This window comes from Papio anubis, chromosome 4, assembly GCF_008728515.1.
Source record: "Papio anubis isolate 15944 chromosome 4, Panubis1.0, whole genome shotgun sequence".
NCBI classification, from domain to species: domain Eukaryota; kingdom Metazoa; phylum Chordata; class Mammalia; order Primates; family Cercopithecidae; genus Papio; species Papio anubis.
The window spans coordinates 84,639,877-84,667,268 of NC_044979.1; the positions used below are offsets into that span (position 1 = coordinate 84,639,877).

Sequence of the window (27,392 nt, forward strand, 5' to 3'; positions counted from 1 at the left end):
CACATGAAACTCTCATGAAGATATGATTCTCTTCAAAAGGTCCCTGCACGACACCACTATTTCTAATAAAACTGATTTTATTCAGAACACTAAAAATGACAAACATTTAACTTCTAATTTCAGTAGTACTGTTCACCTAGTTGGCTTATAAAAGATAGTGACATACAGGTAGAAGTGTGCCTTAAAACATGATAATAATTTAAATTTTTAAATGAAAAAAAATCAGTCTACATTAATGAAGTTGTCTTGACTGAGGAGAAAGTGAGGTCAAATACCTGAATGATGACACTGTGATAGACTTCATCCTTTCTTTACTTTCACTGTTTTTAATAGATCGTGAATGTCAGTAATTTAAAAATCAATTGTACTCCTGAAATAACAGTTTAATTCCTAAAAGTTTAAAGTGAAATAAAACGTGAATTCCTACAAATATGATTCTACAAAGATACATGTTAAAAGCCTTCAGAGGAAAATAAATACAAATATCTTCTATATTCTATTTGCTATGTCACATCTGACTCAAAAATATATGTAAGATATACATATAAGAGAATATGTCATGAAATCCATTGGATGCCAATTTTCAATTGGCTTTTATCATTTGTACATTAAAAATTCTTACAGAAGATCAAGAAAATTATAAATATGAATACATCAACAGAATATACCATCATAATGTACGGCAGTTTGAATTGCTCTGGAACTTCAAAAATTATTTTGTTGAATTCACAGAAATAATTTCTCAATGGCACTTTACATGGTAAGTAAAAATGTTTGGCTTTAATATAGCAGTTTTCTGTCACTACTGAAATATGTTCGTTTTAACTTCTCATTATATTCTAGAACTTTAATGGAATTTTTTATCTCTGGATAACAAATGGCAATTTTGTGTTGTATTATTCTCATCTGTGGGCTTTTCTTTGTCTCTATAGCAAAATAGAAAGTTAAAAAAATACACAAGTTTGATTTTTTCTATTCTTAGAAATGATAATTTTCCATATATAATGGTGTGTGTATGTATATATATATACACACACACATATAAGCATACATATATGTATAAGGAGAGTGATATTTTATATTTAGTCTTCAGTTCAATACCATCAACAGATAAAGAATAATAAGTTGAAAATTTCATACTGCTGACTTATAAATTGATAATAAGCACAAACTAATCTATGAGTAATCTCGTATTATTTATTTGTAAGACACAATGCTCAAGGATTTATGTTGAAGAATTTTTGTTTGTTTTGCATTGCTGATTCTTGAAGGTTAGGTACATAAAGGCTGAGAAAACTAAAAGATTTTAATACCTGAAATAAGACTTATGTAGAATCAAGACTCACTCTACATATCACAGTTCAATCTTTATTGCATTTTTTGCACTATAAAAGCATAAACTGTAAAGACAGTAAGATATATAGAAAAATGTATAGAAGATAAATATACCATGAAATAGTAAATAACTTAAAGAATAAATATCTATTGAGTACATAGTATGTTCCACAAACTGTGTAGTTACTAAGGCCCAAGAGAGAAAAAGCAGAAAGTAGAACAGAAATAAATCACATACTTCTGACCAGGGGGCTGAGAAACTATCTTTGTTTCATTCCAAAAATTAGAGACCAGATACTTTTAAATAAGCTGAGTGGACTTAAACAGTATTATCGTGATCACTGGCCATGGGTGCTTACTAGCTAATTTCTTTTAGTTTATTCTAGTAAAATGGTTTTAGGTGTTATACATTAAGAATTTGAATTGAATCATCGAAATCATGCTATGACTACAATTTTAAGAAATCTTTGTTAAGACCATCTGATATGGTTTGGCTATTTCCCCACCAAATCTCATCTTGTATTTCCACATGTTGCGTGAGGGACCCAGTGGGAGGTAATTGAATCACAGAGGCAGGTCTTTCCTATGCTGTTCTCATGATAATGAATAAGTCTCACAAGATCAGACAGTTCTGTAAGGAGGAGTTTCCCTGCACAAGCTAGCTCTCTCATTGCCTGCCACCATCCACGTATGATATGACTCATTCCTCCTTGCCTTCCACTGTGATTGTGAGGCCTTCCTAGCCATGTGGAACTGTAAGTCCAATAAACCTTTCTTTTGTAAATTGTCCAGTCTCTAATATATCTATCAGCAGCATGAAAATGGATTAATGCAATAAATTGGTACCAGTAGAATGGGGCACTGCTGAAAAGATACCCAAAAATGTGACAGCAACTTTGGAACAGGGTAACAGGCAGAGGTTGGAACAGTTTGGAGGACACAAAAGAAGACAGGAAAATGAGGGAAAGTTTGGAGCAATCTAGAGACTTGTTAAATGGTTTTGACCAAAATGCTGATAATGATATGAACAATGACATCTAGGCTGAGGTGGTCTCAGATGGAGATGAGGAACAGGTTGGGAACTGGAGCAAAGGTGACTTATTATGTTTTAGTAAAGAGACTGGTGGCATTTTGCCCCTTCCCTAGAGATTTGTGCAACTTTGAACTCAAGAGAGATGATTTAGGGTATCTGGTGGAAGAAATTTCTAAGCAGCAAACCATTCAAGAAATGACTTGGGTGCTGTTAAAGGCATTCTGTTTTATAAGGGAAGTAGAACATAAAAGTTTGGAAAATTTGCAGCCTGACAATGCAATAGAAAAGAAAATCCTATTTTCTGAGGAGAAATTCAAGCAGGTTGCAGAAATTTGCATAAGTAATGAGGAGTCAAATTTTAATCGCCAAGATGATGGGGAAAAATGTTTCCAGGACATGTCAGAGACCTTTGTGGTAGGCCCTCCCATCATAGGCCCAGAGGCATAAGAGGATAAAATGGTTTTGTGGGCCAAGCCCAGGGTCCCCATGCTGTGTGCAGCCAAGGGACTTGGTGTCCTGTGTCCCAGCTGCTCCATCCTTGGCTGAAAGGGACCAACATAGAGCTCAAACCATAGCTTCAGAAGGTGCAAGCCTCAAGCCTTGGCAGCTCCCAAGCCTGACAGTGCACAGAAGTAAAGAATTGGGGTTTGGAAACCTCTGCCTAGATTTCAAAGTATGTATGGAAACACCTGGATGCTCAAGAAGCAGTTTGCTGCAGGGGCAGGACTCTTAAAGAGAAACTCTGCTAGGGCAGTGAGGAATGGAAATGTGGGGTCAGAACCCCCACAAAGCATCCCTACTTGGGCACCACCTAGTGGAGCTGTGAGAAGAGGGTCACTATCCTCCAGACCCCAGAATGATAGATCCACCAGCAGCTTGCACCATGCACCTGGAAAAGCCTCAGACACTCAATGCCAGTCCGTGAAAGCAGCCAGGATGGGGGGCTATACCCTGCAAAGCCACAGGGGCAGAGCTGCTCAAGGTCATGGAAGTCTACTTCTTGCATCAGCATGACCTGGATGTGAGACATAGAGTCAAAAGGAGATCATTTTGCAGCTTTAAGATTTGACTGCCCCGCTGGGTTTTGCACTTATGTGGGGCATGTAGCCCCTTTGTTTTGGCCAACGTCTCCCATTTGGAATGGCTGTATTTACCCAATGTCTGTACTCCCATTGTATCTAGGAAGTAACTAACTTGCTTTTGATTTTATAGCCTCATAGGCAAAAGGGACTTGCCTCGTATCGAATGAGACTTTGGACTGTGGAGTTTTGAGTTAATGTTGAAATGAATTAAGACTTTAGGGGACTGTTGGGAAGGCATGATTGGTTTTGAAATGTGAGGACGTGAGATTTGGGAAGGGTTATGGGCAGAATGATATGGTTTGGCTATGTTCCCACTAGAATCTCATCTTGAATTTCCATGTGTGGTGGGAGGGACCTGGTGCGTGGTAACTGAATCACAGGGGCAGGTCTTTCCCTTGCTGTTCTTATGATAGTGAATAAGTCTCATGATATCTGATGGTTCTATAAGGGGGAGTTTCCCTGCACAAGCTCTCTCCCTCTTTGCCTGCTGCCATCCACATAAGATGTGACTTTCTCCTCCTTGCCTTCCACCATGACTGTGAGGCCTTCTCAGCCATGTGGAACTGTAAGTCCAACAAACCTTTCTTTTGTCAATTGTCCAGTCTCAGGTATGTCCTTATCAGCAGCGTGAAAACAGACTAATACACCACCAATACTTTTCCTGTAACTGGTTCCATTTTGCATGTTACTTGAAAGTCCTTTACAATGTTACATAGTTTTACACGTGGAATTCCACAGTGCTTTGCATGTTTTTCTAAAATCATTATACACCTTTATAATTGCCCTTTTTAATGTTGCTTATTTTAGTGTGGTAATAAACAATTATAATATCCTTTTTTTTAAAAAAGGAAGTATTTAAAGTCATCTATCTAAATAGCACCATGAGAAGTATTATGTATGTGTATTATGAATTGAAATATGTTTGTGAATACTAATTGTCAATTTATATAAATATTTTAAATACCAATATTATGTAATAAATAGTTTAAAATTCTAGTAGCATAAATATTTAATTTGTTTTTCCTTGAGTCTAAAGGACTGGAAGTTTTTATTCAAATTCAGTTTGATGGAAGAATATCTTAAAGTTTAGAAAGTTAAATAGCATGCTTTGTTTTAACAGTTAACTTAGATTTATATAGAAATTTGGAAAGAATATGATATAAACCTTTCAACTAGCACTCTCTTAAGCACCGGAAAAATCATTACCTTTCCCAGTTCTTTCAATTTCTGTCATAAGAAGCATAGAGAACAGAACTATATATTTTGGTAATTAATTTCCTTAAGATAATGTTAGAAACATCATGTTCTTTAAAATATAAATGAATTTCAAGGTGAGCATGCTGGAGGATAATATTAATGGAAGTGATTTATTGTGACAAGAGATCTGATCTGAAATACCATTATTAGGAGTACTTAAAAAAATCCATTTGCAAATTCCTGAAAATATGAAAGTGTGCTATGGCTGAGCCTGTCGCAATGTTGAAATCTGAACTATCTGCCATTGTAGGTACAAAATTGCTTATGTACAATATGTCTTCCTTGCAGAAATTCATCAGAAAATGTTAATATACTGAATATATCACATTATGGTTTAGGGAATTGCCTAAATGCTTCAAATGATAAGTGTAGAATTAATCTGCAAATGTATAGACTGAAACATACATGCCTAATTCCTATATGGAATTCTGTGGCTGACCATTATCTTAAAAAATATTTGGCCAATAATTCATTGAACATCTACTCTATACCCAGTTCTTGAACTCACAATAGAAACCTGTGACTTTGTGTCATTTTAGAAGGCATTTTTTATGTTACAATCTCTAGCAAAGAGTCCCTATAAGCTATTTATAAGCAAGATTCATTCATGACTCAAATTTGCAAAGAAGTTTTAATAAAGTTAGCTTTATGTCTTATAAAAAACATTGAAATTTACAAACACATTGTTGTAAATGGCATCTAATCACATACTCAGCAGTGAGGAATGTCACCAATTAGTAGAGCTATTAATAATAAAAAATTAAATAGATATGTGAATAATAGAAGTCTTTATTATTAAGAAGACTTAAAAATTATTCTGTAGAAAGAAATTCATTAACCTCTGACACTTGGAAGAAGGTAATAAATATTGGCATTCTTACATATAGGTTGTCAAATTTGATTAGCACATAAATATATTGATATACCTCTCCATACATTCAATTCTCCCCTGCCCTCTCACCACGCCGCTACAATTGTCTCCTTTTTCTGTTGCTATGGCTCTCTTTTTCTCTCTCTTTCCCTCTCTCCTCAGTAAGTTTAGGACAGTAATGCCTTATAAATTGCAAACATTTATTTTCTTGGTATATTTCTTAGAGCCTTTAATGAACTTTTTTATGTTAAACTCTCTAAGAGGCACACTCCATGTGGTATTATCCAAACACAGCTTTTGCTTTTTTGCTTGAAACCTATTTTAATATATGAATATACACTTCTTTATAAACATAACATAAATAATATATATGAGTATAAATATTAATGCTTCATAGAATGACATATGGGAAAGCATAGGCTACTCTATCTTATAATGTGTTTTGGATACATTAATAGCTATATTCATTTCCAGGATATTCCAGGTATATAATCAAGTGCTGAAATCTATACAGGACATATACTTTGACTGTTATGTAAATGTATTTTTATATGTGTTTCCTGAACTGAAACTAAATCTTGTAAAATAAAAATGTCCATTCTAGGTACAAAGACAACTTATAGGTGTAAAATTTTAATTAGATTACTTTGATTTAATTTTGAAATGCACCTGTAGCAAAATTCAGACAGTACAATAAAGAAAAATACATTTGTCACCACAACCACTTTGCTCCTCTCTCCAGAAGGAACCAGAGTTTTAAAATTTGTGTGAATTGTTCTGAAAATACATGTACATATATATATCCAGATATGCATTTATTTCATTTTCTTTATAATAAAAAGTATAGTTTTCTGAACTATGAGGAAAAAAGCAAATCATAAGGTCATGATTTATTTGTAGGGTAAAAAACAAATCAAGGCAATATTTAACATAGGTATTAGATTATACTTTTAGTTACTAAAAACTTTTTTTTTTTTTTTTTTTTTTGAGACAGAGTCTCGCTCTGTTGCGCAGAGTGGAGTGCAATGGCGCAATCTCGGCTCACTGCAACCTCTGCCTCCTGGGTTCAAACGACTCTCCTGCCTCAGCCTCTTAAGTAGCTTGGGTTACAGGCACCTGCCACCATACCCTAATTTTTGTATTTTTAGTAGAGAAAGGGTTTCTCCATGTTGGTCAGGCTGGTCTCAAACTCCTGACCTCATGATCTGCCTGCCTTGGCCTCCCAAAGTGCTGGGATTACAGGCGTGAGCCACTGTGCCTGGCCTACTAAAAATATCTTAATAGGTAAATTTAATGAAAAATTAGATACAAACTCACTAATCATGAAACATTTGCTGTGATGATTTACGCATAAAGTAGTGCACTCAATTCTAATATTTAGAAAACTATAAAACAATTTTGAAATAGTTTTCAACAGCATTTGTTTATTGTGAACCTACATGGGAGAAGATTACATCAATGTACTCATGAGTGACAAAATTGAAATAAATGTAAGAATGTCCAGGGGCCGGTATATAATAAATGATCTGTAACATTTATGGCAAGATGTAAGTCAAATGCAGAGATAATAAAGTCCCTGGCTTTGAATATCAATAGATAGATAAAGTCACTTAAATATCTATACAGAAATGCTAGTTATGGTTTTGACTTTGTGAGCTGAATAGAGTGGAAATGAGTATAAATAATTGAAGCAAAAGATAATTCACTTCTTCTGCCCCACTTTTCTAGGGGAGTAAGGTGGAGAGAGCCTTATTTCCTTCTAGAAATGGGCAAGATACGGAACCAAGGCTTTCCCTATTTCCCTGAGTAACTGTGAAGGACAATGTCTACATTTTTTATTTCTTTCTTTTTTTTTTTTTTTTTTTTTTTTTTTTTTTGAGACGGAGTCCCGCTCTGCCGCCCAGGCTGGAGTGCAGTGGCTGGATCACAGCTCACTGCAAGCTCCGCCTCCCGAGTAGCTGGGACTACAGGCGCCCGCCACCTCGCCCGGCTAGTTTTTTGTGTTTTTTAGTAGAGACGGAGTTTCACCGTGTTAGTCAGGATGGTCTCGATCTCCTGACCTCGTGATCCGCCCGTCTCGGCCTCCCAAAGTGCTGGGATTACAGGCTTGAGCCACCGCGCCCGGCCAATGTCTACATTTTTGAATAAAAAATGTTTGCCTATTGCTCTTATGAGGAAAGTAATTTTGTTCGTCAAGGCTTTCCCCTTGAAGAAATGTCTCTAAAACTAATTTATATTGGCATTGATATTACTATAATTTCTTTCACATTTAGTTTAGGCCAGTTTGAAGCTGATAGTCCAAAGATATATAATCCTTGTGTAATATACACTTAGCATTATCAAATCAAAACCCTGTGTTTTTCCTTGGGATTAAGGTTGATTGCTATTCATATAAGTCATGCAAACTTCCAATGTGTCTTAAAACTATTATTTTCATCTTTTACTTGAAATCTTTCTTTATAGTACATGAGAATGAAATAGAGATGACCCATTGCATTCCTCATTATAGTTTCATCACAACCTAAGAAAAATTTAATTCATTTATCCTATCATCTTAATACTTACACACACACACACACACACGCACACAAAGCCTCATTCAGCTGCTACATTATAAAATATTCTATACCATCTAGTGATCTTTTTATGGCAAAATTCAGAAACTATATCTATAATTTCATCTCTTTTGTCGCCTTACCTACTGTTGAATTTCTCTGGGTGTTTTTCTCTCATGATGTGGAATCTGTGTGCAATGGAGGCATCCTAAGGGGAGAAAATAGAAAACAAAAACAGGATGGTTTATGATCCTATTATCTCATGAAAATGTAGACTAAAATAAAAAAAAAACATTTTAAAATGAACTTTACAATATTATTGCCAAGAAGATTATGTGAAATTAGGCAAAAATGTGTGATCCATATAAATTATATGCAGAAGTGATTTATGTAATTTCACAATTATTTGTTACATTTACATCTAAGACTTTATTGCTATTTAATTTCTATATCTCTTTTTAATGACCAGCTTTGACCTCATGTTCAACGTATGTTGAAGATAGCACATATGAGCATAAATGTCAAATAGTAATTGAAAATATTGTTAAACAAGAGTTAGAAGGATGGCCTAAGTGGAGAAATGATCAGTACAGAAGCTCCTAATTATTTGAGATTAATTATGGGTAAAAAGATGGTGTGAGGGTGCATGTCTAGTAAAGATAAGTGCAATACTTGACTTCAGAATTTGCTTAGGTTGTCTTGATGTGTAATTAATAATAGTTTGTACCACAAGCAACTTTCTGGCATATCTCGTTGAATAGAAAAACAACAACAAAGAGCAAATTTTGGGGGAACTGTTGACAAATACAATTTGTCTCTGAGACTCCAAGTGCATCAGTTCTGACCCTAATGGATGTTTCTTACTTTTAGCAAATACAGATTTTTTTTCATGAGATAGAAATCGTACTCAATGTGTGAGACTGGTGAAATACTGCTATCCAAGCTTTTCAAGCACAGACTGCTGCAACTGACTCTAAACAATTTTCTCTGTTATTCCAAGTGTGGAGATATTTTCCCATTCTTCATCCACACATGATTAATCACTCAAATGAGAAACTAATATATTTACCAGTCACCTCAATAGAAAAGGGCTATTGTTGACATTCACTGTTAATTTTGTTTCAAAGTGGAGATAAAAGTAAAAGAAAACCAAACGCAAAGAAATAAAGAAGTTGTGTATTTGAGAGAATCTTGAAAACACTAATCAAGGATTAAAAGTCTAATGAATGAAATGAAAGGCTAATGTGCTTACTCATGCATAACAAAGCATGAGGCACAAAAAGAGAGGGACCAATGCCCACTGCAGATGGCAGAGAGTTGCAGGATAGAGCTAACTGTAATTTTTTCTGTGCAAACATTTGATACCCTAAAATTTGTCAAGTAATTGAATTAATCTATGAATGAAAATCACCCAGACACATAGATAGAGGTGTACAGAAACAACGCTTATAATAAAGGTTACAAAAATCCCCCTCTATGGTTTAATATTTAAGATCTTATTTTGCTATATACACATGGCCAACTTCCTGGTTTGCTAGGAAGTACAAATATCAAGATGGTTCACTTTTGTTGGTCCAATGATAACTCTCAAACTAGTCACAGAGTTCCTTTTTATAAATTTAATTCTGTTAAGTCATAAACATATTATACTTTATAATATGAAGTTGTCTTACTGTGGTATGAGATTACAGGAAAAACATCTGAACTGGGCTATTTATGGTATATGTAGCATGATCAATTAATTAATTTTGAAAAGCATTTATTTTTACTTTATCTGTAATCTGGTACAAAATCAATTTGGAATATCTTCCAATTAAATGCATACATTCAGCAGACTATTTAAACAAAACAAAGGAATATGAACCAAACACTAAAAATGAATGATCAATATTGCTTCCCATAGGGAGAGTATCACTGAATTTACTTCTGCTTGAATTATTTGTTTCTGCTAAGTTGGGGAGACTGAGACTTTTAAAAATAGATTGTGTAGTACATTTCTTTTTACAAGTGTATATTTTTGTAATAACAAATTTCTTCCTTTTTCAAAGCAACATAAACAGAATAGAGAAAGAGAGAGAGGAAAGAAGAGAGAAAGGAGGAGAAGAGAGGGGAGAGATAGCAAAAGACCATTTAAGTTGGGTAAACTCCTAGAAACACAGGACTGCACAGTCAAAGATAAAACTAATATTAGCTTATCTATCTTCAAGATTCTTGGGCAATGGATCATTTAGTTAAGAGGGGAAAAAATAAAACTTAGTGTCAAACACTAGCAGGTATTTTCCTTGTGTTGAATAGGTTCCACCATAAAAAGAGAGCTGGCATTGCCGACTACAGGGTTGATAAGGAACAATGACAGCAGGTGTTCATTTGGATGAGAATTCAGACCCAATTCACATGGGACCCTGTCCCTTTGGCATAACCCCAAAGGGCTTGATAGAGTACTGCCAAAATCTGCAACATTATCCAGCAGCCATTTTTCAAGAGACACTAAAGGTTCTCTAAAGACAGACCAAATAAGAAAAAGCTAAAATGCCATTTTAAAATACATTTTACCATTTCTGTCTGAATGCATTATAGTTTTTAGACAGCAGAAATAAATCAGCATTACTTCCACTTCCTAGAATGCGGAAACTCTGAATTCAGAATTTCTACTTCCAAGCCTTGTGACTTTAAACAAATTATTTATTCATTGAGAATCACAGCTTCCTTATCTTTAAAAGAGGATACTGATATCTCTTCAAAGTACCTTGGTGGAGATTTAATATCATTCTCTATAGCAATTGGAACAGTATTCTATATAGCTGGGATTTTCATACATCTTATATACAAACCAATATTTTCTTAAAGTTAAAAGAGAATGCTAAACATGGTTAAGTTACATATTTTTGAAATATATTTTTACAGACTCAAATTGCTTCTCATTATTTCCTTAACCTATATAGCTTTATTTTTAATTAAAAAAAATCATATCTAAGAAATGAAAATAAATCAATTTTATTAAAGCAAAACAAATTTAAACCTCATTGTGCTATTCAAACAGTAAAAAACTAATTAGCAACATTTTTGCTATATTTACATATATAAGTATATACTAATATATGTATATCAAATAATCAGTTTATTAGCCATATCTGTCTCCAATACTTGGCCACTAGTATTTTTCTGAAATGTATTTTTCCTTTCTCTGTATAGGCTTATTTATATTTTAAATAAAATTGCCCTAAATCTCCAAATTTGCATTTTATGATATTAATTTGAAAAGCTGATTATCTTCTATGGATCATAACTTTTCAATTGAGAGACTATTCTATATGTGTTGAGATCCCAGAGCCTATAGCAAATCCTGCTGAGGAGAATATTGTTTTTATAAAATGTAAAATATATCTACCCAAATATTGTTATCAATATTATATTTTATTCTGTTTAAAGAATCTTTCTCTCACAAATAGTTTCTAAAATTTGTCAAGTAAATTGTTCTGGTTTTTGATGATTTGGCCATTGCACCACATTAAATATCTTTTCAATTTTATTCCATTTTAGAATAGAATATAAATATATCCAATTAGAAATGAGTTATTAAAAATCTAATTTTAGAATTAAATTTTAGAATTAAAATTTTAGAATTAAAAATAATCTTGCATACTCTATGGGTTTTTATTGTTGAAATAATTTAGTTCTTCCTTGGTTTTGGAGGAATAAATTCCAATCTATCCCTGTGTGCAAACTTTTCTTTTCCTCAAAAATTGTAATTTACTAAGAAGTTTCAAAAGCTGAAGTTTTCAGTGCTCTATTTGTTGAATATTTTATTAAAGATTTCCAGTAATATTTTTGAAGTGTTATTGCATACAAGAAAATTGCCAGTTTTAAGTGTACACTTCAATAAGTTTTGTCAAAGGTATACAGTAACAACAATCTTTTCCTATGCTTTTGTTCATTCATATTTCTTCTTACGTGGACTACATATTGAAGTCTGTGTCCATTTGTCTCTGTATATTAAATTGACTGGGTTCAAGACCCAGCTCTAAATTTTACTGAATATTTTACCTTGAAAAGTTTGCTTAGATTTTCATTTTCCTGTATTAAAATAAGAATAATTTTAATATCTGCCTTGCTTTGAAGATCTGCTGTTCTAATACCTGGAAGATAACTGGAACTGTGCTTGGTGTATAGAAAGCAAGAAAATAAATGTTAGCTGTTACTATTATTGAAATATATTCATGATTTTGAGACTCATAATACCTTCTCATTTGGTTTATTGAGATAGTTAATTAAATAAATTGCATAATCTTTAAGATGAAGTACATGAGGAAATTTTTGCTTTGGTATTCAGAATTTTATGGGTTATGCATTCATATTTGATAAATTATCTAACAAACTCAAAAGGGTCAGGAATATTACACTATACTTAAACTTCACATAAATATTTCTGCACTAGTACATATGAATATTGACTCAAGGAAAGATAAATTAACAATGTGAGATAGAGCTAACTGTAATTACAGTTACACTAGAAACACTACACTTTGTAATACTACAAAGAGCAGCTTAGTTCAGGTTATAGCTCTCACCAAGAAACTATACAAATTCGGGTTTTCAAAGCTTTGTTAGATTGAGCTTTTAGATAAGAGATTGTGGTTCTGTATTTCCCATCTGGAATAAAACAATGTTTGCTCTCCTGACAATCTTTACCTGAATGTACTGTGCTCTCCTGACAATCATTACCTGAATATACTATTTATATAAGGCACTATTTTTACCTGTTAATATTTTTAAAGAAAATTACAATTAATAGCCACAAGTGGGATTATTTCCCAGGCAGATTGTATCAGATATTGATATCTGTAGTGCTGGGTTTATAAATAGAGCCAGAAAGTTTCCTTCTTTATGCTGCAGAATAGTTAATAATGCATGGGAATTATTTGCTTTTTAATCATCTGTGAAATGTTGGCCTGGCATTTTTTTTTTTTTTTGGAGAAATTAACATTTTGGTTTTCTTATTTTTTCTGATATATTAGTTTTTCTATCTCTTCATAAATTATGTTTTTTATTACCTCATCTATAGTGGGCTCAATGGTGCTCCACAAAAAGTTATCAGATCCTAATAGCTGGAACCTGGTAACTTTTTTTTACAGAAGTGACCAAGTTCATGACTGATATTGATTGGAACCAGTGACTCCTCTCTACATTGTACTTTCTTTTTGGGGGAATAGGAATGTGTACAACTGTCATAATATGCTTTTTTTGCCACTGTATTTTGAAAGCACATAACTTATTTTCTACTTTCACATGTCCACAAATGGAGAGATATTTTACCTGAAGATGGATCATACCAAGTGTCATCTATATCTGATTTAGATTATTTACATGATAAGCTTTGGAACTTGGAGCTGAAGATATTTAGATCAGATTTTCTACTTAAGTTGATGATGTAAAGGACTGAGACATTTGGGGATATCAAGATGAAGTAAATGTATTTTGCACACAGACATGAATCTTTGGGGGCCAGAGGACAGTTAGCAGTGGGATGACTGTGATCCCTAAACATATCAGGTCCTAATCTCTAGAACCCTGAAATGTTACCTTACATTGGTAAAGGTTTTTGAAAATATGATTAATAATTTTGTGATGAGAAGATTATCCAGGTGGGACCTAATTTCTTTCCCAATTTCCTTATGAGACAGAGACAGAGATTAGACAGGAGGAGACGATGCAACTATAAAGGCAGACATTGGAGTGGTGCAGCTACACCTTAAAGAATGCTGAAAGCCACCAGAAGCCGAGAGCGGCAAGAAATGTTTTCTTCCCCATCGCCTCTGGGGAGAACGTAAACCTGGGAGCACCTTGATTTTGGTCCAGGGATACTAAATTTGGATTTATCATCTCTTGAACTGTGAGACAATACATTTCTCACCTATTATAAGCCAACAGGTTTATGGTAATTTGGTTATAGCAAGCATGGGAAACTTATACTTCATCTGTTCATGTAGGGTTTTTGGTTTTCTTTGAGAAAAACATTATTCTATAATATTTCAATTCTTTCTTGAATCCATGTTTTTTCATCCTCTTAATTTGAATTTGCATTATTTTTTGTATTTAACATACAGTTTAGAATCTATAACTTAGCAAAAAGGCATATGAGCACATTAGAACAGGCATAGCAAAGTCTATATATATGTCAGTTCCACAAAGTCAACATACAACGACCAAACAGCAAAACTCTAGAGGTAAAAATGGTTGTTTTGAAAAGAAAGATTTATTTTAATGTGATGATATAGTGTGGATGTTTTCCCCTCTGAATATCATGTTGAATTGTGGTCTCCAGTGTTGGAGGTGGGGCCTCGTGGGAGGCAATTAGATCATGGGGGCATATTTCTCATGAGTGCTTCAGCACTATCTCCTTGGTGCTGCTCTTGCCATAGTGGGTGAGTTCTCGTGAGATCTGGCTTCCTAAAGTGTGTGGCATCTCCCCCCTACCTCCTGTTCCTGCTATTGCCATGTTAGGCACCTGTTGCCCCTTTGCCTTCCACCATGACTGTCAGCTTCCTCAGGCCTTAACAGAAGCATATGCTGGTGCTATGCTTCCTGTATAGTCTGCAGAACCTTGAGCCAATTAAGTCACTTTTCTTAGAAACTACCCAGCCTCAGGTGTTTCTTTATAGAAAGCAAGAATGGCCTAACACACCCTAGACAGCACTGCTGAGTATTTATTTAATATTGTATGTGCAGTATTTAGAAATATAACAGATCAAGAGTTAAACAATAAAAGTTACATGTATCATAAAGAAAAAGAAAGGCTATCATTATACATGATATAATGTTCTATTTAAGCAATTTCAAAGAAATAAACTGAAATCCACATAAACTAAGAGAAGAGTTTAAAGTTTCCCAGACATAGGAATAGTATATAATAATTAGTGGAACTGACAACATTAAAACAAAGTAACAGAAAATAATACCATTTACAATGGCAAAAGTAATTATAAATATATAGGTAAAAAGTCTCCCAATCTGAGTCCTATGGTTGAAAAATGATAATTACTGAAAGACACATCACACACACACACACACACACAAAATCAGTGGAGGTGCATGCTATCCTGAGTTACAAAGATTTAGGGAGTTGATGTTACAGTATCTGAGGAATGACAGAAGCTCTTCTAAATGTGAGCAAAGGTAGGAGCACCTGGACTTTTCTCTGTTAGACTGCATTTTTTGTATTGGAACTAATGCTCATGAGGGGTGTGTGTGTGTGTATGTGTGTATGTGTGTGTGTGTGTGTGTGTGTGTGTGATTCCACAGGAACTCAGACGCATTATGTTGCACATCTGCAAGTTCGCCTGCTGTGAATACTTCAGATGGAACCCATTGTGGATTTCTGTTACTTAGTTTTGGATTACATTGCTGGAACAATCAGGGCGTTTTTCTAGAATGAAATAACTTAGAGACTTGGAGAAATACATGATTGAAAGCAAGTTAATGGGATTCAGAATAAAGCAAATCCCTAGAGTAGGATATTGGATTTGCTGAATGGTACATGAAAATTTAAAACCATATTTTAAATAGGGACACCTGGCCGGGTACAGTGGCTCACGCCTGTAATCCCACCACTTTGGGAGGCTGAGACAGGCAGATCACTTGAGACTAGCCTGGCCAACATGGTGAAACCCCGTCTCTACTAAAAATACACACACAAAAAAGGCCAGGCATGGTGGTGAGCACCTGTAATCCCAGCTACTGGGAGGCTGAGGCAGGAGAATCACTTGAACCCAGGAGGTGGAGGTTGCAGTGAGCTGAGACTGCACCACTGCACTCTGGCCTGGGTAACAAGAATAAAACTCTATCTCAAAAAAAAAAAAAAAAAAAAAAATAGGGACACCTTTGTATAAAGGAGGCTGCACCGTGAGCAGGTTCCAAGTGAATTATTTAATTTCTAGGGTATTTGATATTGGGTGATGGCAAAATTTATATTAGAATTCAGTTTAAGTTATTAGTTTCAAACTTTATAATCCACTTTAGTCTATTTAAAAAAAATAATTATTGATATATAATGTTGGACACAGTCATATCACTCTTGTGATTATGTTACAGAGGGCAGTGATAACTGGGTTATCTGTGAGATAACGCCTGCCTTACTTCAGCATCTTCCCATTGTCCCTCCCACTCAGGAAGGGCCCCTTGGGAGAGTAGTAATTATACACACTGAGAGAAGGTGAAGTATCATTATTCCATCAAAACCAAAAGGTGGCCTCTAATCTGAAGAAGTGCACTATTGTAATTGGAGGAAAGTTTACTCTTTTTAAATGACTACCAAAAAGTCTGCAGGAAACCACATAGGATCATGCAGAATACTGTCGTAGGTAAAACACTCTTATGTCCAAAGGGACAATGTGAGGAGCTAGTTACCAGACCTAGAGGGAAAGAGTTATGTAGAGAAAACGGCCTTGGGAAGAAAAGACATCCAGCCCCAGATGACTTTTTCACCGAGGTATCCAGGAACATAAGAACCCGAACCCTGATTTCCTTCCTCTCATCTACTGCAGAGATCTCAACCGGCCAACTCCACCAGAAGATAGAGGGCAAGGGAACTTTGCTGTCTTCTATACAGGACATTTCTCAGGGAGACAGCCGAATGGACAAGGGCAGAGAGAATATCTACAGAGGCAAACAGAAGCACCCAGAACACAGGGACCACAGTCCTTGAGATTTAATGCTTATGGTAGAATGGAGAGCTGTGTGTGCACAAAAGTCTAAAAAGCACCAGTACCAAATCTATGATAAAGTATTGACAATTAGTAATTAAGGTGACCACTGGAGTATCAATATAAATTTTTATATTTTCCACCATACATTATGCATTAAACATTGACATTTAAATTTCAATAATTTAGATTAAAAGTATTTCATTAAATCTATAGATTTAATTTAATTGAAGTAAAAGATTAATCTTGTGTCTTATTAAAATGGATACGTAGCACTACCTTTAACATTTTCATAATGGCAACAGTCATCTTGTTAAGTAACACATGCCATGTACTGTGGTGGGCAGAGTGTGTAGGGTTATTTACTTTCCATGAAATGACTCCAGACTGCCGAGTGGTAGTTGTGACTTCTAATCTTTTCAGGATTTTTAACTTATTTCCTCTTCCATCATATTAGACTGTTTAACATTCACATCCTGCTGCAAACAACATGCCTGTCCCTATCAGTTTCCTCCTATTTGCTTGATTTTAATTTTCATGTATTGAAAAGAATTTTAAATTTGAATTGACCTTAAATAATGCTCATAGGTTAGACAAGTAAAGTGGTTTTTAAAAAGCCAAGATGAATCTAGAATAGGACCAATAAGCACAAAAGGAGCTGGATTAAAACTCTATGGGCTTCTGCCATAAGCGAATGTTAGTAATTATCTATGTGAACTTTAAGTTGATCATTGTAACTATTTCTAAATATTTAATTATGCCTACTGCCTAGATTTGCATTTTATTCCAAAAAGTCAAAGTTCTTAAGAAACTTTTTTTTTTTTTTGAAAGACAGAATCTCTCTCTGTCACCAAGGCTGGAGTGCAATGGTGTGATTACAGCTCACTGCAGCCTTGAACTCCTGGGCTCAAGTGGTCCTCTTGCCTTGACCCGTCAAGTAAGCTGGGATTATAGGCATGAGCCATCATGCCTGACTAATGTTTCTTTTTTTTCTTTAGAGACAAGAGATAAGGTCAAGCTATGTTGTCCAGGCGACTCTCAAACTCTTGGCCTCAAGTGATTCTCCTACTTCAGCTTCCAAAAGTGTTGGAATTAACAGGTGTGAGCCAATGTACCTGGCAAAAATTACCTTTGACAAATCAATTATTATTGGAAATAAAATATATTTCTCATCTGCTGTAAACAAAAACTTAAGAAAATTACGACGGAATATGGCATGATTGAAAGCAAATGTACAAATGATTACTATGAGTTTCAGTTCCAAAACAGAAACCCATGATTACAGCTAGGGAGTTGGATGAGGAGATTTTAATTACGTTTTAATAACCTTACTGAGAATTTCTCTAGATTACAACTATTTCATACAGAAGAGTTCATGAAGTTGGGTAGACTAACTCAAAATATGAAAAAAAATTGATGTCAGAGAGTCTAGAGACAACTTCCAAGAAGAGAATATAAATTATAAATCCCACTCTTGCTCTTTCCTGCATACAATACATAGCATTAGCAATGCCAGAAAACTTCTGGATGGTCTTTTCACATAATTAACTGTAAGCTTCAGGAACAAACTTGTAGAAAGAATAAATTTACCATACACTTACTATAACTACAAATATATCATTTCTGTGATTAAAATGCTCCCTTAAATACTAAATTTCTTCTACCAAGCAAATTCCAGACTCATTTTTAATGGATTAAAGAGATGGAATTTCTCTCAAGGCATGTATTTTAATTAAAAATCTGTAGATTTAGGTCAGGCTCAGTGGCTTACACCTGTTATCCCAGCACTTTGGGAGGCTGAGGTGGGCAGATCATCTGACGTCAGGAGTTTGAGACAAGAAGTTTAAGACCAACATGGTGAAGCCCCATCTCTATTCAAAAAAAAAAAGTATATTATACATATAAAATACATATAAATATATTAAAAAGTATATATTTTAAAATATATTATAAAATATAATAAAAAGTATATTTTATACATATATATATATTTAGCTCAGTGTGGTGGCACGCACCTGTAGTCCCAGCTATTCAGGAGGCTGAGGCAGGAGAATCGCTTGAACTCAGAAGGAGGAGATTGCAGTGAGCCGAGATTGTACCACTGCACTCCAAACTGGATGACAGAGCAAAACTCCATCTCCAAAAAAAACCAAAAACATAAACAAAAACAACAACAAAAAAACCCTCCAGATTTAGGTCTAGAAATCGAAAATGAAGAAAATTGTACGGAGCATACAATCAGCAACTGAATTAAAAATGTAATCCAACATATCACAGAAGAAACAGATCATCTGTGTCTTAACATAGAATCAGTCTACTTCCCTGAGTCTCATCTGACAAGAAAATACTTAACAAAAGTCTTTACTAAGATGATCATACGCCTAGAATATTTCACAAACTCTGCCTGTATCTATTGAATAATGTATGGTTCCAATGTGTTTTAGAATCCATATTTCATAGTTTCCATTCCTGTTTCTCAATTAGAAAACAATGACAGGTATATAAACTTACATAGCTAAAATATTTACTATAATCACTTGCTTGAGATTTTGAATTGAGAAATCAAGTCAATATAATATATTTTAAACTGTTCATTTCACAGTAAATTAGATATTTAACTCTGTTTTAGTTTCTGGAAACCCTAAGTGTTTTTGCTGATATATATTATTTTCAATAATCAAGATATCTTTTTCAGTTAATGCACAAAGGTTGTATCCATCAATTACATTTATGTCTCAGGTTGATCGGTCATTACTGTATTCATTCAATCTGATAAAAGCTGCAAATGTGTTCAGTGCTTTGATGTAATTTCCATAAATCTGCAAAGAAAGACATATCATCTTTGAATACCCAAGGGTTTAGAATGTGACCGCATAATACTTATTTTGCAAAATAAATCCAAGTCAAAACCTCATGTGCATTTGCAATCATTAAATTGAAGTGGGGAATGACCAAAGTGGTATGAGTGGTCGCCAGTAACTTGGGATGAGATGGAAGAGTAAGATGTAGGGATACAGGCAGCAGTGGAGTCTGAGGTGGACACAAAGGAGGAGGGGAAATGAGATAGAAGAAAAACCATGTTTACTATCTACAAGTAGGAATGAGAATAGATCTCAAAGGTGAGGGAGGAAATAAGCCTGCATTTGAGACTAAGGGGTCCCTTGAGAGTTATACTGGGACAGAGAGAAGGGAGCTGGATAGTGTGGTGGAACCACAACTAGAAATAATATAACTTTCATGGCAAAAGTCTGAAAGTAAGGCTTTCTATAACATTCATTAACTCAAGAATGCCAATAGTATCGATGCTGTACCAAGAACAGAGTGCAAAGTGCAATTATATAGTTTTTAATCCCATTTAATTTCCTTAGTGAATCTATGAGGTAAATATTGTTTTCGAGGAAAAAAAAAACCTGAAACTTAATTTGTTTACATAACTCAGCAAAAATTGTGTTAAAGTAGCCAAAACTTAAACCAGAATATATGTAGCTATATGTAAATAGCACATAGTTACGTAGTCTTCTATCTCAAAAGGCTTTAGCATATGAATTCCAAAGAGAGTCAAGCTTTATTATAAGAATAATTTCCAAAGTATAGTTATATTCTTTATACCTGAAAGACAATTGTATTAACAATTTGGTTAATTTCAATTAGATATCTCAAAGTGGCAGCATAGTTTATTTATTTGCATCTCATTTCATCTAGGCAGCCATGTGCCCAGCTAATAAACAAATAAATTCTGAATTTCCTGGGTTCCTTTGTGACTAGAAATGGTTGTCTAGATAGAGGTCCATTCCACCGTTCATCACTACCACTTTACTCATGGGAATGTGGACTTAATTCCTGAAAAGTGAAAAAGGGGAAAAAAGGAGTCCAGTCCTTTAAAACAACTTGAAGCTGTCATTCTGCCTTTGAACTAACTTATTTCAGTTGTCCTGGGAAAAGAAGCCTGGGATTTAGAACTTTGTTATTGTTCCATAAAGCCTATCATGATCCTAACTGAAACAAAGGTTATCATTTATTCAGTGCCTCATTCCTGTGAGAACATAAAATTAGGGAGTCAGTGAATTCTGTAATGGAGATTTCTACAAAATATTTCACTTAATTACTTTTCTTTAGAGACAAAATTACAGAACTTTATATTTATATAGAGCTGCGTGATTTCCAAAGGATTTTCTGGTAAATTATACATTTTGACCTGATTAATGGCAGGAATTTTTTTTTAATGCAGAAAAAGGAGAGATGTTAATGTCTGCCTTTTAGAAAGAATGGATCTGAGTTTAAGGGACTTTCTAGAGATTATGCAGCTCCCTAGATGTGAGAATGAGTTTAGTCTTTAAACTCCCAATCCATAACTCATGGTGCTACTTCCATATTGATATGGTTTGGCTGTGTCCCCACCCAAATCTCATCCTGATTTTTAGCTCCCATAATTCCCATGTGCTATGAGAGGGAGTAAGTGGGAGATAATTTAATCACGGGGGCGTTTTCCCCTGTATGGTTCTCATGATAGTGAATAAGTCTTATGAGATCTGATGGTTTTTTAAGGGGAAACTCCTTTCACTTGGCTCTCATATTCTCTCTCTTGTCTGCTGCCATGTAAGATGTGCCTTTTACCTTCTGCCATGATTGTGAGATTTTCCCAGGCACATAGAACTGTGAATCCATTCAATCTCTTTTTCTTTATAAATTATCCAGTCTCAGGCATGTCTTTATCTGCAGCATGGAAATGGACTAATACACATCTCACCAAGCAATATGGATTACTGGATAATTCACTTGATGTTAATTTTCATGAAGAACCACTTCTGCTTTTTTCTCTAAGGTATTTCATCATTTATTGTTGCCAATGCCATTAGCATCCAATATTTCCTAAAAGAACACATATTATTCAGAAATTTGTGTCCATAATTCTATTCTTAACCTAATGGTAGGTTTTATTTAATTAATGATTTAGTTCCTGGAGGATGTTAAAAAACAAAATAATGTTGATTGGTTCTTTTTAAATGATAAATAGCATTTGTCCTTACTCTTTGTTCTCAATAATAATATTATTTTAAACGTCCTTTATTGTAATCATAGTAATTAAAGAAAATCAAATCAGTAAATGAATAGCTTAAAACCATAATGAGAGACTCCTAATTTATCTAACTTAAGTTAGAAAAATTGAATCCAACATCCCTCAGCAAAAATATCTCATACCTCAGTGCTACAAAGAACATTGCAAAAGTGACTACAGAACTCCCACAACACTAAACTACTATTTGAAAGAGAATATAGGCCTATTACATTATCCTCATAAATGATTAATATTTAATTCATAAAAGATTACAGAGATAAAAGTGTTTTGTTTATAATGTAATATAAAAATTAAAATCTATTGTGTATCTAGAAAAAATTCTAGACATAAAACCTATAAGGGGAAATTGTTCCTGTTAATCTTTGCTTTTATTACCCCAAAACAGGGCTATAACTAGTCTATTGAAGACTCTCCTATGGGCAGCAGAGAAAAGAACAATAATGTGAACAGGTTTTATGTACTGCAGAAGGATCAAATCTTGTTGATGGAGTGAGGGGGTAGCTATTATCTAGGGTGGGGATACAGCTGGAGTTGAAAGCCCTGAGGGAAAATTTTAAAATGTCAATTAAAGAACATATATAAGATATTACTTTGGTGGCATTTAAAATATTTGCTCATGTTTCTCCAACCTAAAAACAAAGGTCTAATCTGTATGCAAGGAAAATTATCTATATTTTGGGAAGAAAAGTAAATAAACTGACACATTTGTTAGTGTGGTACAGCTTACAGGGATTCACAGAATTAATGGATATTAGATATATTACTTTAATCTCTGTTTTGTGCAAATCATTAACCCCCCCGATGGGTTTCTACAGTTCTAGACCTGATGTCTTTCTAGGTCTGACCTATTACGCCACAATAAAGTAATTTAACAAACACCTCTAAAAATAAAACACATGGTTCACCTCAAAAATAACAGGGGCCAAGAAATTTAAATCCTTTTGACAGTTAACATTCAACAGCAATAACAACTCAATACAATTACACATATAAAGGACATGACTAAAATGGGTTAAACTTTAATGCATTGAAAGAAATATTATAATTATACTGTTTGTAGATTGTAATAAGTAGTAATAGCCATAGTCAAATTTTGCAAACATGGAACTATCCTTGTATGCTTACATAGACATAACCATTTTTCAATACATTTACTTTGAATGCTTAATCTATGCAAACTTTCAGAGGCATATTTGCCTAGTGTTAGTATTTTTGATAAAATAGTTTTATGTTAGTTTCCAGCAAAATAGTTCTCTAATTAGGCATGTATATGTGATCAATTATGTTTGTTTGAATAAATTATGGATTGAAAATGGAGTTTTACATTCTGCTTTGCTATTTGAAGACTAAAAGGAAGAGATTGTAATGCTTGATTAAATAGTGTTTCATCATTTTGTTTATTAGCTGGGCACATGGCTGCCTAGATGAAATGAGATGCAAATAAATAAACTATGCTGTCACTTTGAGATATCTAATTGAAATTAACCAAATTATTAATATAATGCTAATACCATATTTTCCCCTTAGCTACAGGGTATATATTCTAAGACTCTCAGTAAATGCCTGAACCTACAGATAGTACAGAATCGTGTATATATGTATATATATGGTTTTCCCATACATATGGAAATACCTATGATAAAATTTAAATTAGAAATTGGGTACAGTACATAACAACAATAACTAATAACAAAATAGAAAAATTATCACAATATACTGTCATAAAAGTTATGTGAATGTGGTGTTTATCTCTCCCAAAATATTTTTGTGTACTGTAGTCACCCTACTTCTTGTGATGAAACAAGATGATATGAAGCTTACAGGATGAGATAAAGCGAAGTGAATAGGCACCATGAAGTTAGCATTGGGCTACTAGTGACCTAAGTGGCAGGTAGCATATTCAACATGGATTCCCTGGACAAAGGGATGATTCAGGACCTGGGTGGGAGGTCCAGGGATGGTCCAAGATTTCATCATGCTACTAGAACAGTGTGCAATTTAAAACATATAAATTGTTTATTTCTGGAATATTGATTAACATTTCAGACTATGGTTGACTGCAGTAACTGAAACCATGGAAAGCACAACCACGGATAAAGGGTACTACTGTCATATTAATATTTCAGACTATGGTTGACTGCAGTAACTGAAACCGTGGAAAGCACAACCACGGATAAAGGGGACTACTGTCATATTAAGCATTCTATATTTCTGGACTTACCCACCATGTAAACTTTTCACATATTAAAATGTCATCATAAAATACGATGGCTATCATGGTATCATACACACACATGCACACACACACACACGGCTATGTATACATCATAGCAATTAAACTGAAATGTGATGTTAGTCATATGTCATATCCAATATAAAATCTATACTTACATGTATGGCCAAAATGTTCCACGTTATTTTGGCACCAATGTATTAGCTTCAATGTTTCAAGCTCTTTGAAGGTTTAAAATATATGAAAACCCTCTGCATATTAAATTATTTTAAAAGCCCCCTTGTTCAGAAAAGACACATAATCAAAATATATTGTCTTATGGAAGTATTCCTTAAAAGACTACATTTTCTATGATATTAACTTAGTAGTCAAGTATTAGTATTAGTTCATTTCTTATCTGGCAATTTATCTTTTATATTCATATAGTATTTTAATTTTAGAATTTTGTAAAATGAGATTTTAGATGCCTAACAAAATGTATAAGCATCTTGAGACAATCTACATTTAGTGATTCAAATGGGACACTTTTTTTCTGTGCTGTGGTAATCTTAATTTGTGATCCTATCCCCCAAAAAGAAATAAAAATTAGTCTTTGCAAATATAAGAATATAAGTTTAGCCTACCTTTATTCATCATTTCAAATAAGCAATATTTATGGGTTAACCCCACTTATGACTTAATATGGCATTCACTTATTAAGAATGATAACCACCTTAAATTAGTCTCACAAACAAAATGTTATGGGACACCTTGTATTGCAATATTTTGCCAGGCAAAACATCACTCATTCTCTGACATCAAATATGCAAAGTGAGTAGAAGGTTGAAAGCGCCTGTGACTTTTTAAAGGTATTCAAAATTATACATTTGTAAAGCACTGCTTTGCTTCCATGATTTAGTTAAATCATTTTATGTATTTCAAATTGTATGCCTTTGTTTCACTCTAACATGAAATTAAAAAAAATACATACACTTAACCAGTATCTGCTCTTACTAATATATACAATCCACATGGATCTGCATGTTATATGGCTTCATAATACAACAGTAAATTATCTTCACATGATTAGTAATACTATTTTTAAAATGTCTTCAAGAAAGACAAAGGTTAAATAGACCAAATTTGATAGTATTGTTGATATCTATCAGAATCAAATTATTTATTTTCTGTTGCTTAAATGAAAAGCACAAATATATTCCTATTGTATTTCAAGTTGACCCATGATTCTCTAGATGTAGTCCCCACTAATCAGTGGCACCATTGAATTCAGAGACAAATCCTTCCTGATACACACAATGGAAAATACTTTAATAAGTGAACACATAAGAATCTATAATACCATTGCACAAAGAGAATAATGGTCAACAAATGGCTCTTTTAAAATGCATTATGTGTCACTAAATACACTGCCATTATAACCAAGAAACCTTTTGTGCTTTAAAAGGGTATGTTTCTCAGTAAAATATTTATGCTTTTAGAAATTACCAGACTACATAGCCCATGCACAACAATTTCACTGTTATTACACAAAATTGTAAATTATTTCTTTTAAATTATTAATGCAATTGAAAAAAGAATTTTTCAGGCTTATAGTCATTTGAAAGGACAGCAAAATAGACGAAACAAAACCAAGATGACAATTTCAGCATTTAAAATCTACACATGATAATTCAAACAAATGTTATGACATTTAAGATAATGAAACCCTTCATTTATTCTACTTTCTGGTATGAGTTTTATTTCACATATAAGGAGTCAGAACAGATGCCCAAATATTGTAATGCCAAAAGAAAGTTAGGGCATATCTTGATTAATACCATCAGAGCAGCCTGTAGTGTCTCTTTAAAACTGGCATGGTTTACTTCAAAACAACTATTCAAAAATCCATTCTAGGAAGCCCAGCTAGACAAAGATTCCCAAGACAAAAAGAAAACAATAAAGCTTAGTATAACCCTTTTAGCAATGTGAGTTGCGTATTATTGACAGACCATTCATTGCAATCAGTAAATGATTAATTGTAAATTTGTTGCTAAATTGACCACACAAGAAAAGAGACAAGCTTCAGGCTACTGTTAAAGAGGAAAAACTTATGTTAAAAATTATTGGAGACTTCTTGTAGTGAATTAATTCTAATCAATATACTTGTTGACTACACAGTGGAATAACGACTTCCTTAAATATCAGAGGTACCCATTATTGTAGACATTCAAATTAATAATTAACCTACTGACTTGCATTTTTAAAAAATGTACTGAAGTAGCTTTTTCTTTTGCCTTACCTTTAACAAATAAATAGTTCATGTTTCATCAAACATGTGCATAAGATCTGTTTTTGAATTTCAAATGTAGATTGCAGAAGTAATGCCCATATGGTCAAACTTATAATAATTGCCTGAAGCAATTTGTTCTTGGGTTTTTATGAAGATAAACCTCAGTGGCATATTAAAAATATGAAAATATAAAAGGTGATAAGATAGATGGATGGGTATTTGTTTCTCAGTTACAAATGGCTATGATTTACAAAAATGGTGCCTTTGGGGTTCTTTTATTCATATCAGAATGATCAAGCAAAAATGAATGGTATAAGGGTACAATATAATATTTTGCACAAAAGGAAGATTTTCATCAAAATAACCTGCAAAGTCATTCTCAGAACATTTATTGAGCACTTACTGTATGCCAAATACTGTGCTAGGTTCTGAAAAGACAAAAATTAAATAAAACATAGACCTTCTGTTAGGAAAATAGTATTTGTAAATTTCTTCTTCCCTTCACTACTCATTTTTCTTTGAAACTTACTGGGAATGCATCAGTGACAAAGAGGCAGAAGCATTATTCTAAAGTTTTTGAAAACAGAAGCAATAATTTTTGCTACAAAGATGAAAACAGAAGATAAAGCTGTTTCAGATATTTATAATAATTTGATTACTAAAAAATTATGTTGGTGATTATGCACTTCCATTTTTAGGTACAGTATCCAAAGTCACTACAGATAATAAGGATATATTTCTAAATATGTGAGGGTGCTTCGAGGTCTATATCGTAGGAGGTGGAGGAGGGGTAAGCAAAGTGCACATCTTTAAAATGTGGTATAATATATACAATGGAATACTACTCAGCCATAAAAAAATGAAATAATGTCTTTTGCAGCAACTTGGATGGAACTGCAGGCCACTATACTAAGTGAAGTAACTCAGAAATCGAAAACCAAATACTGCATGTTCTTATTTATAAATGGCAGGTAAGCTATG

The 27,392-nt window shown here is 33.8% G+C and overlaps 1 protein-coding gene across 12 annotated transcripts in view; it reads right to left on the reverse strand.

Annotated features, from left to right (window-relative positions):
• DGKB (diacylglycerol kinase beta) overlaps nt 1–27,392 on the reverse strand; it is an 808,853-nt gene that overhangs the window by 317,379 nt on the left and 464,082 nt on the right. For all 12 annotated transcript variants that reach the window (XM_017956905.3, XM_017956903.3, XM_017956902.3 and 9 more), the window contains one exon: nt 8,277–8,341. In XM_017956905.3, coding sequence (XP_017812394.1) covers nt 8,277–8,341 — 65 coding nt within the window. The remainder of the gene's footprint in view (nt 1–8,276; nt 8,342–27,392) is intronic.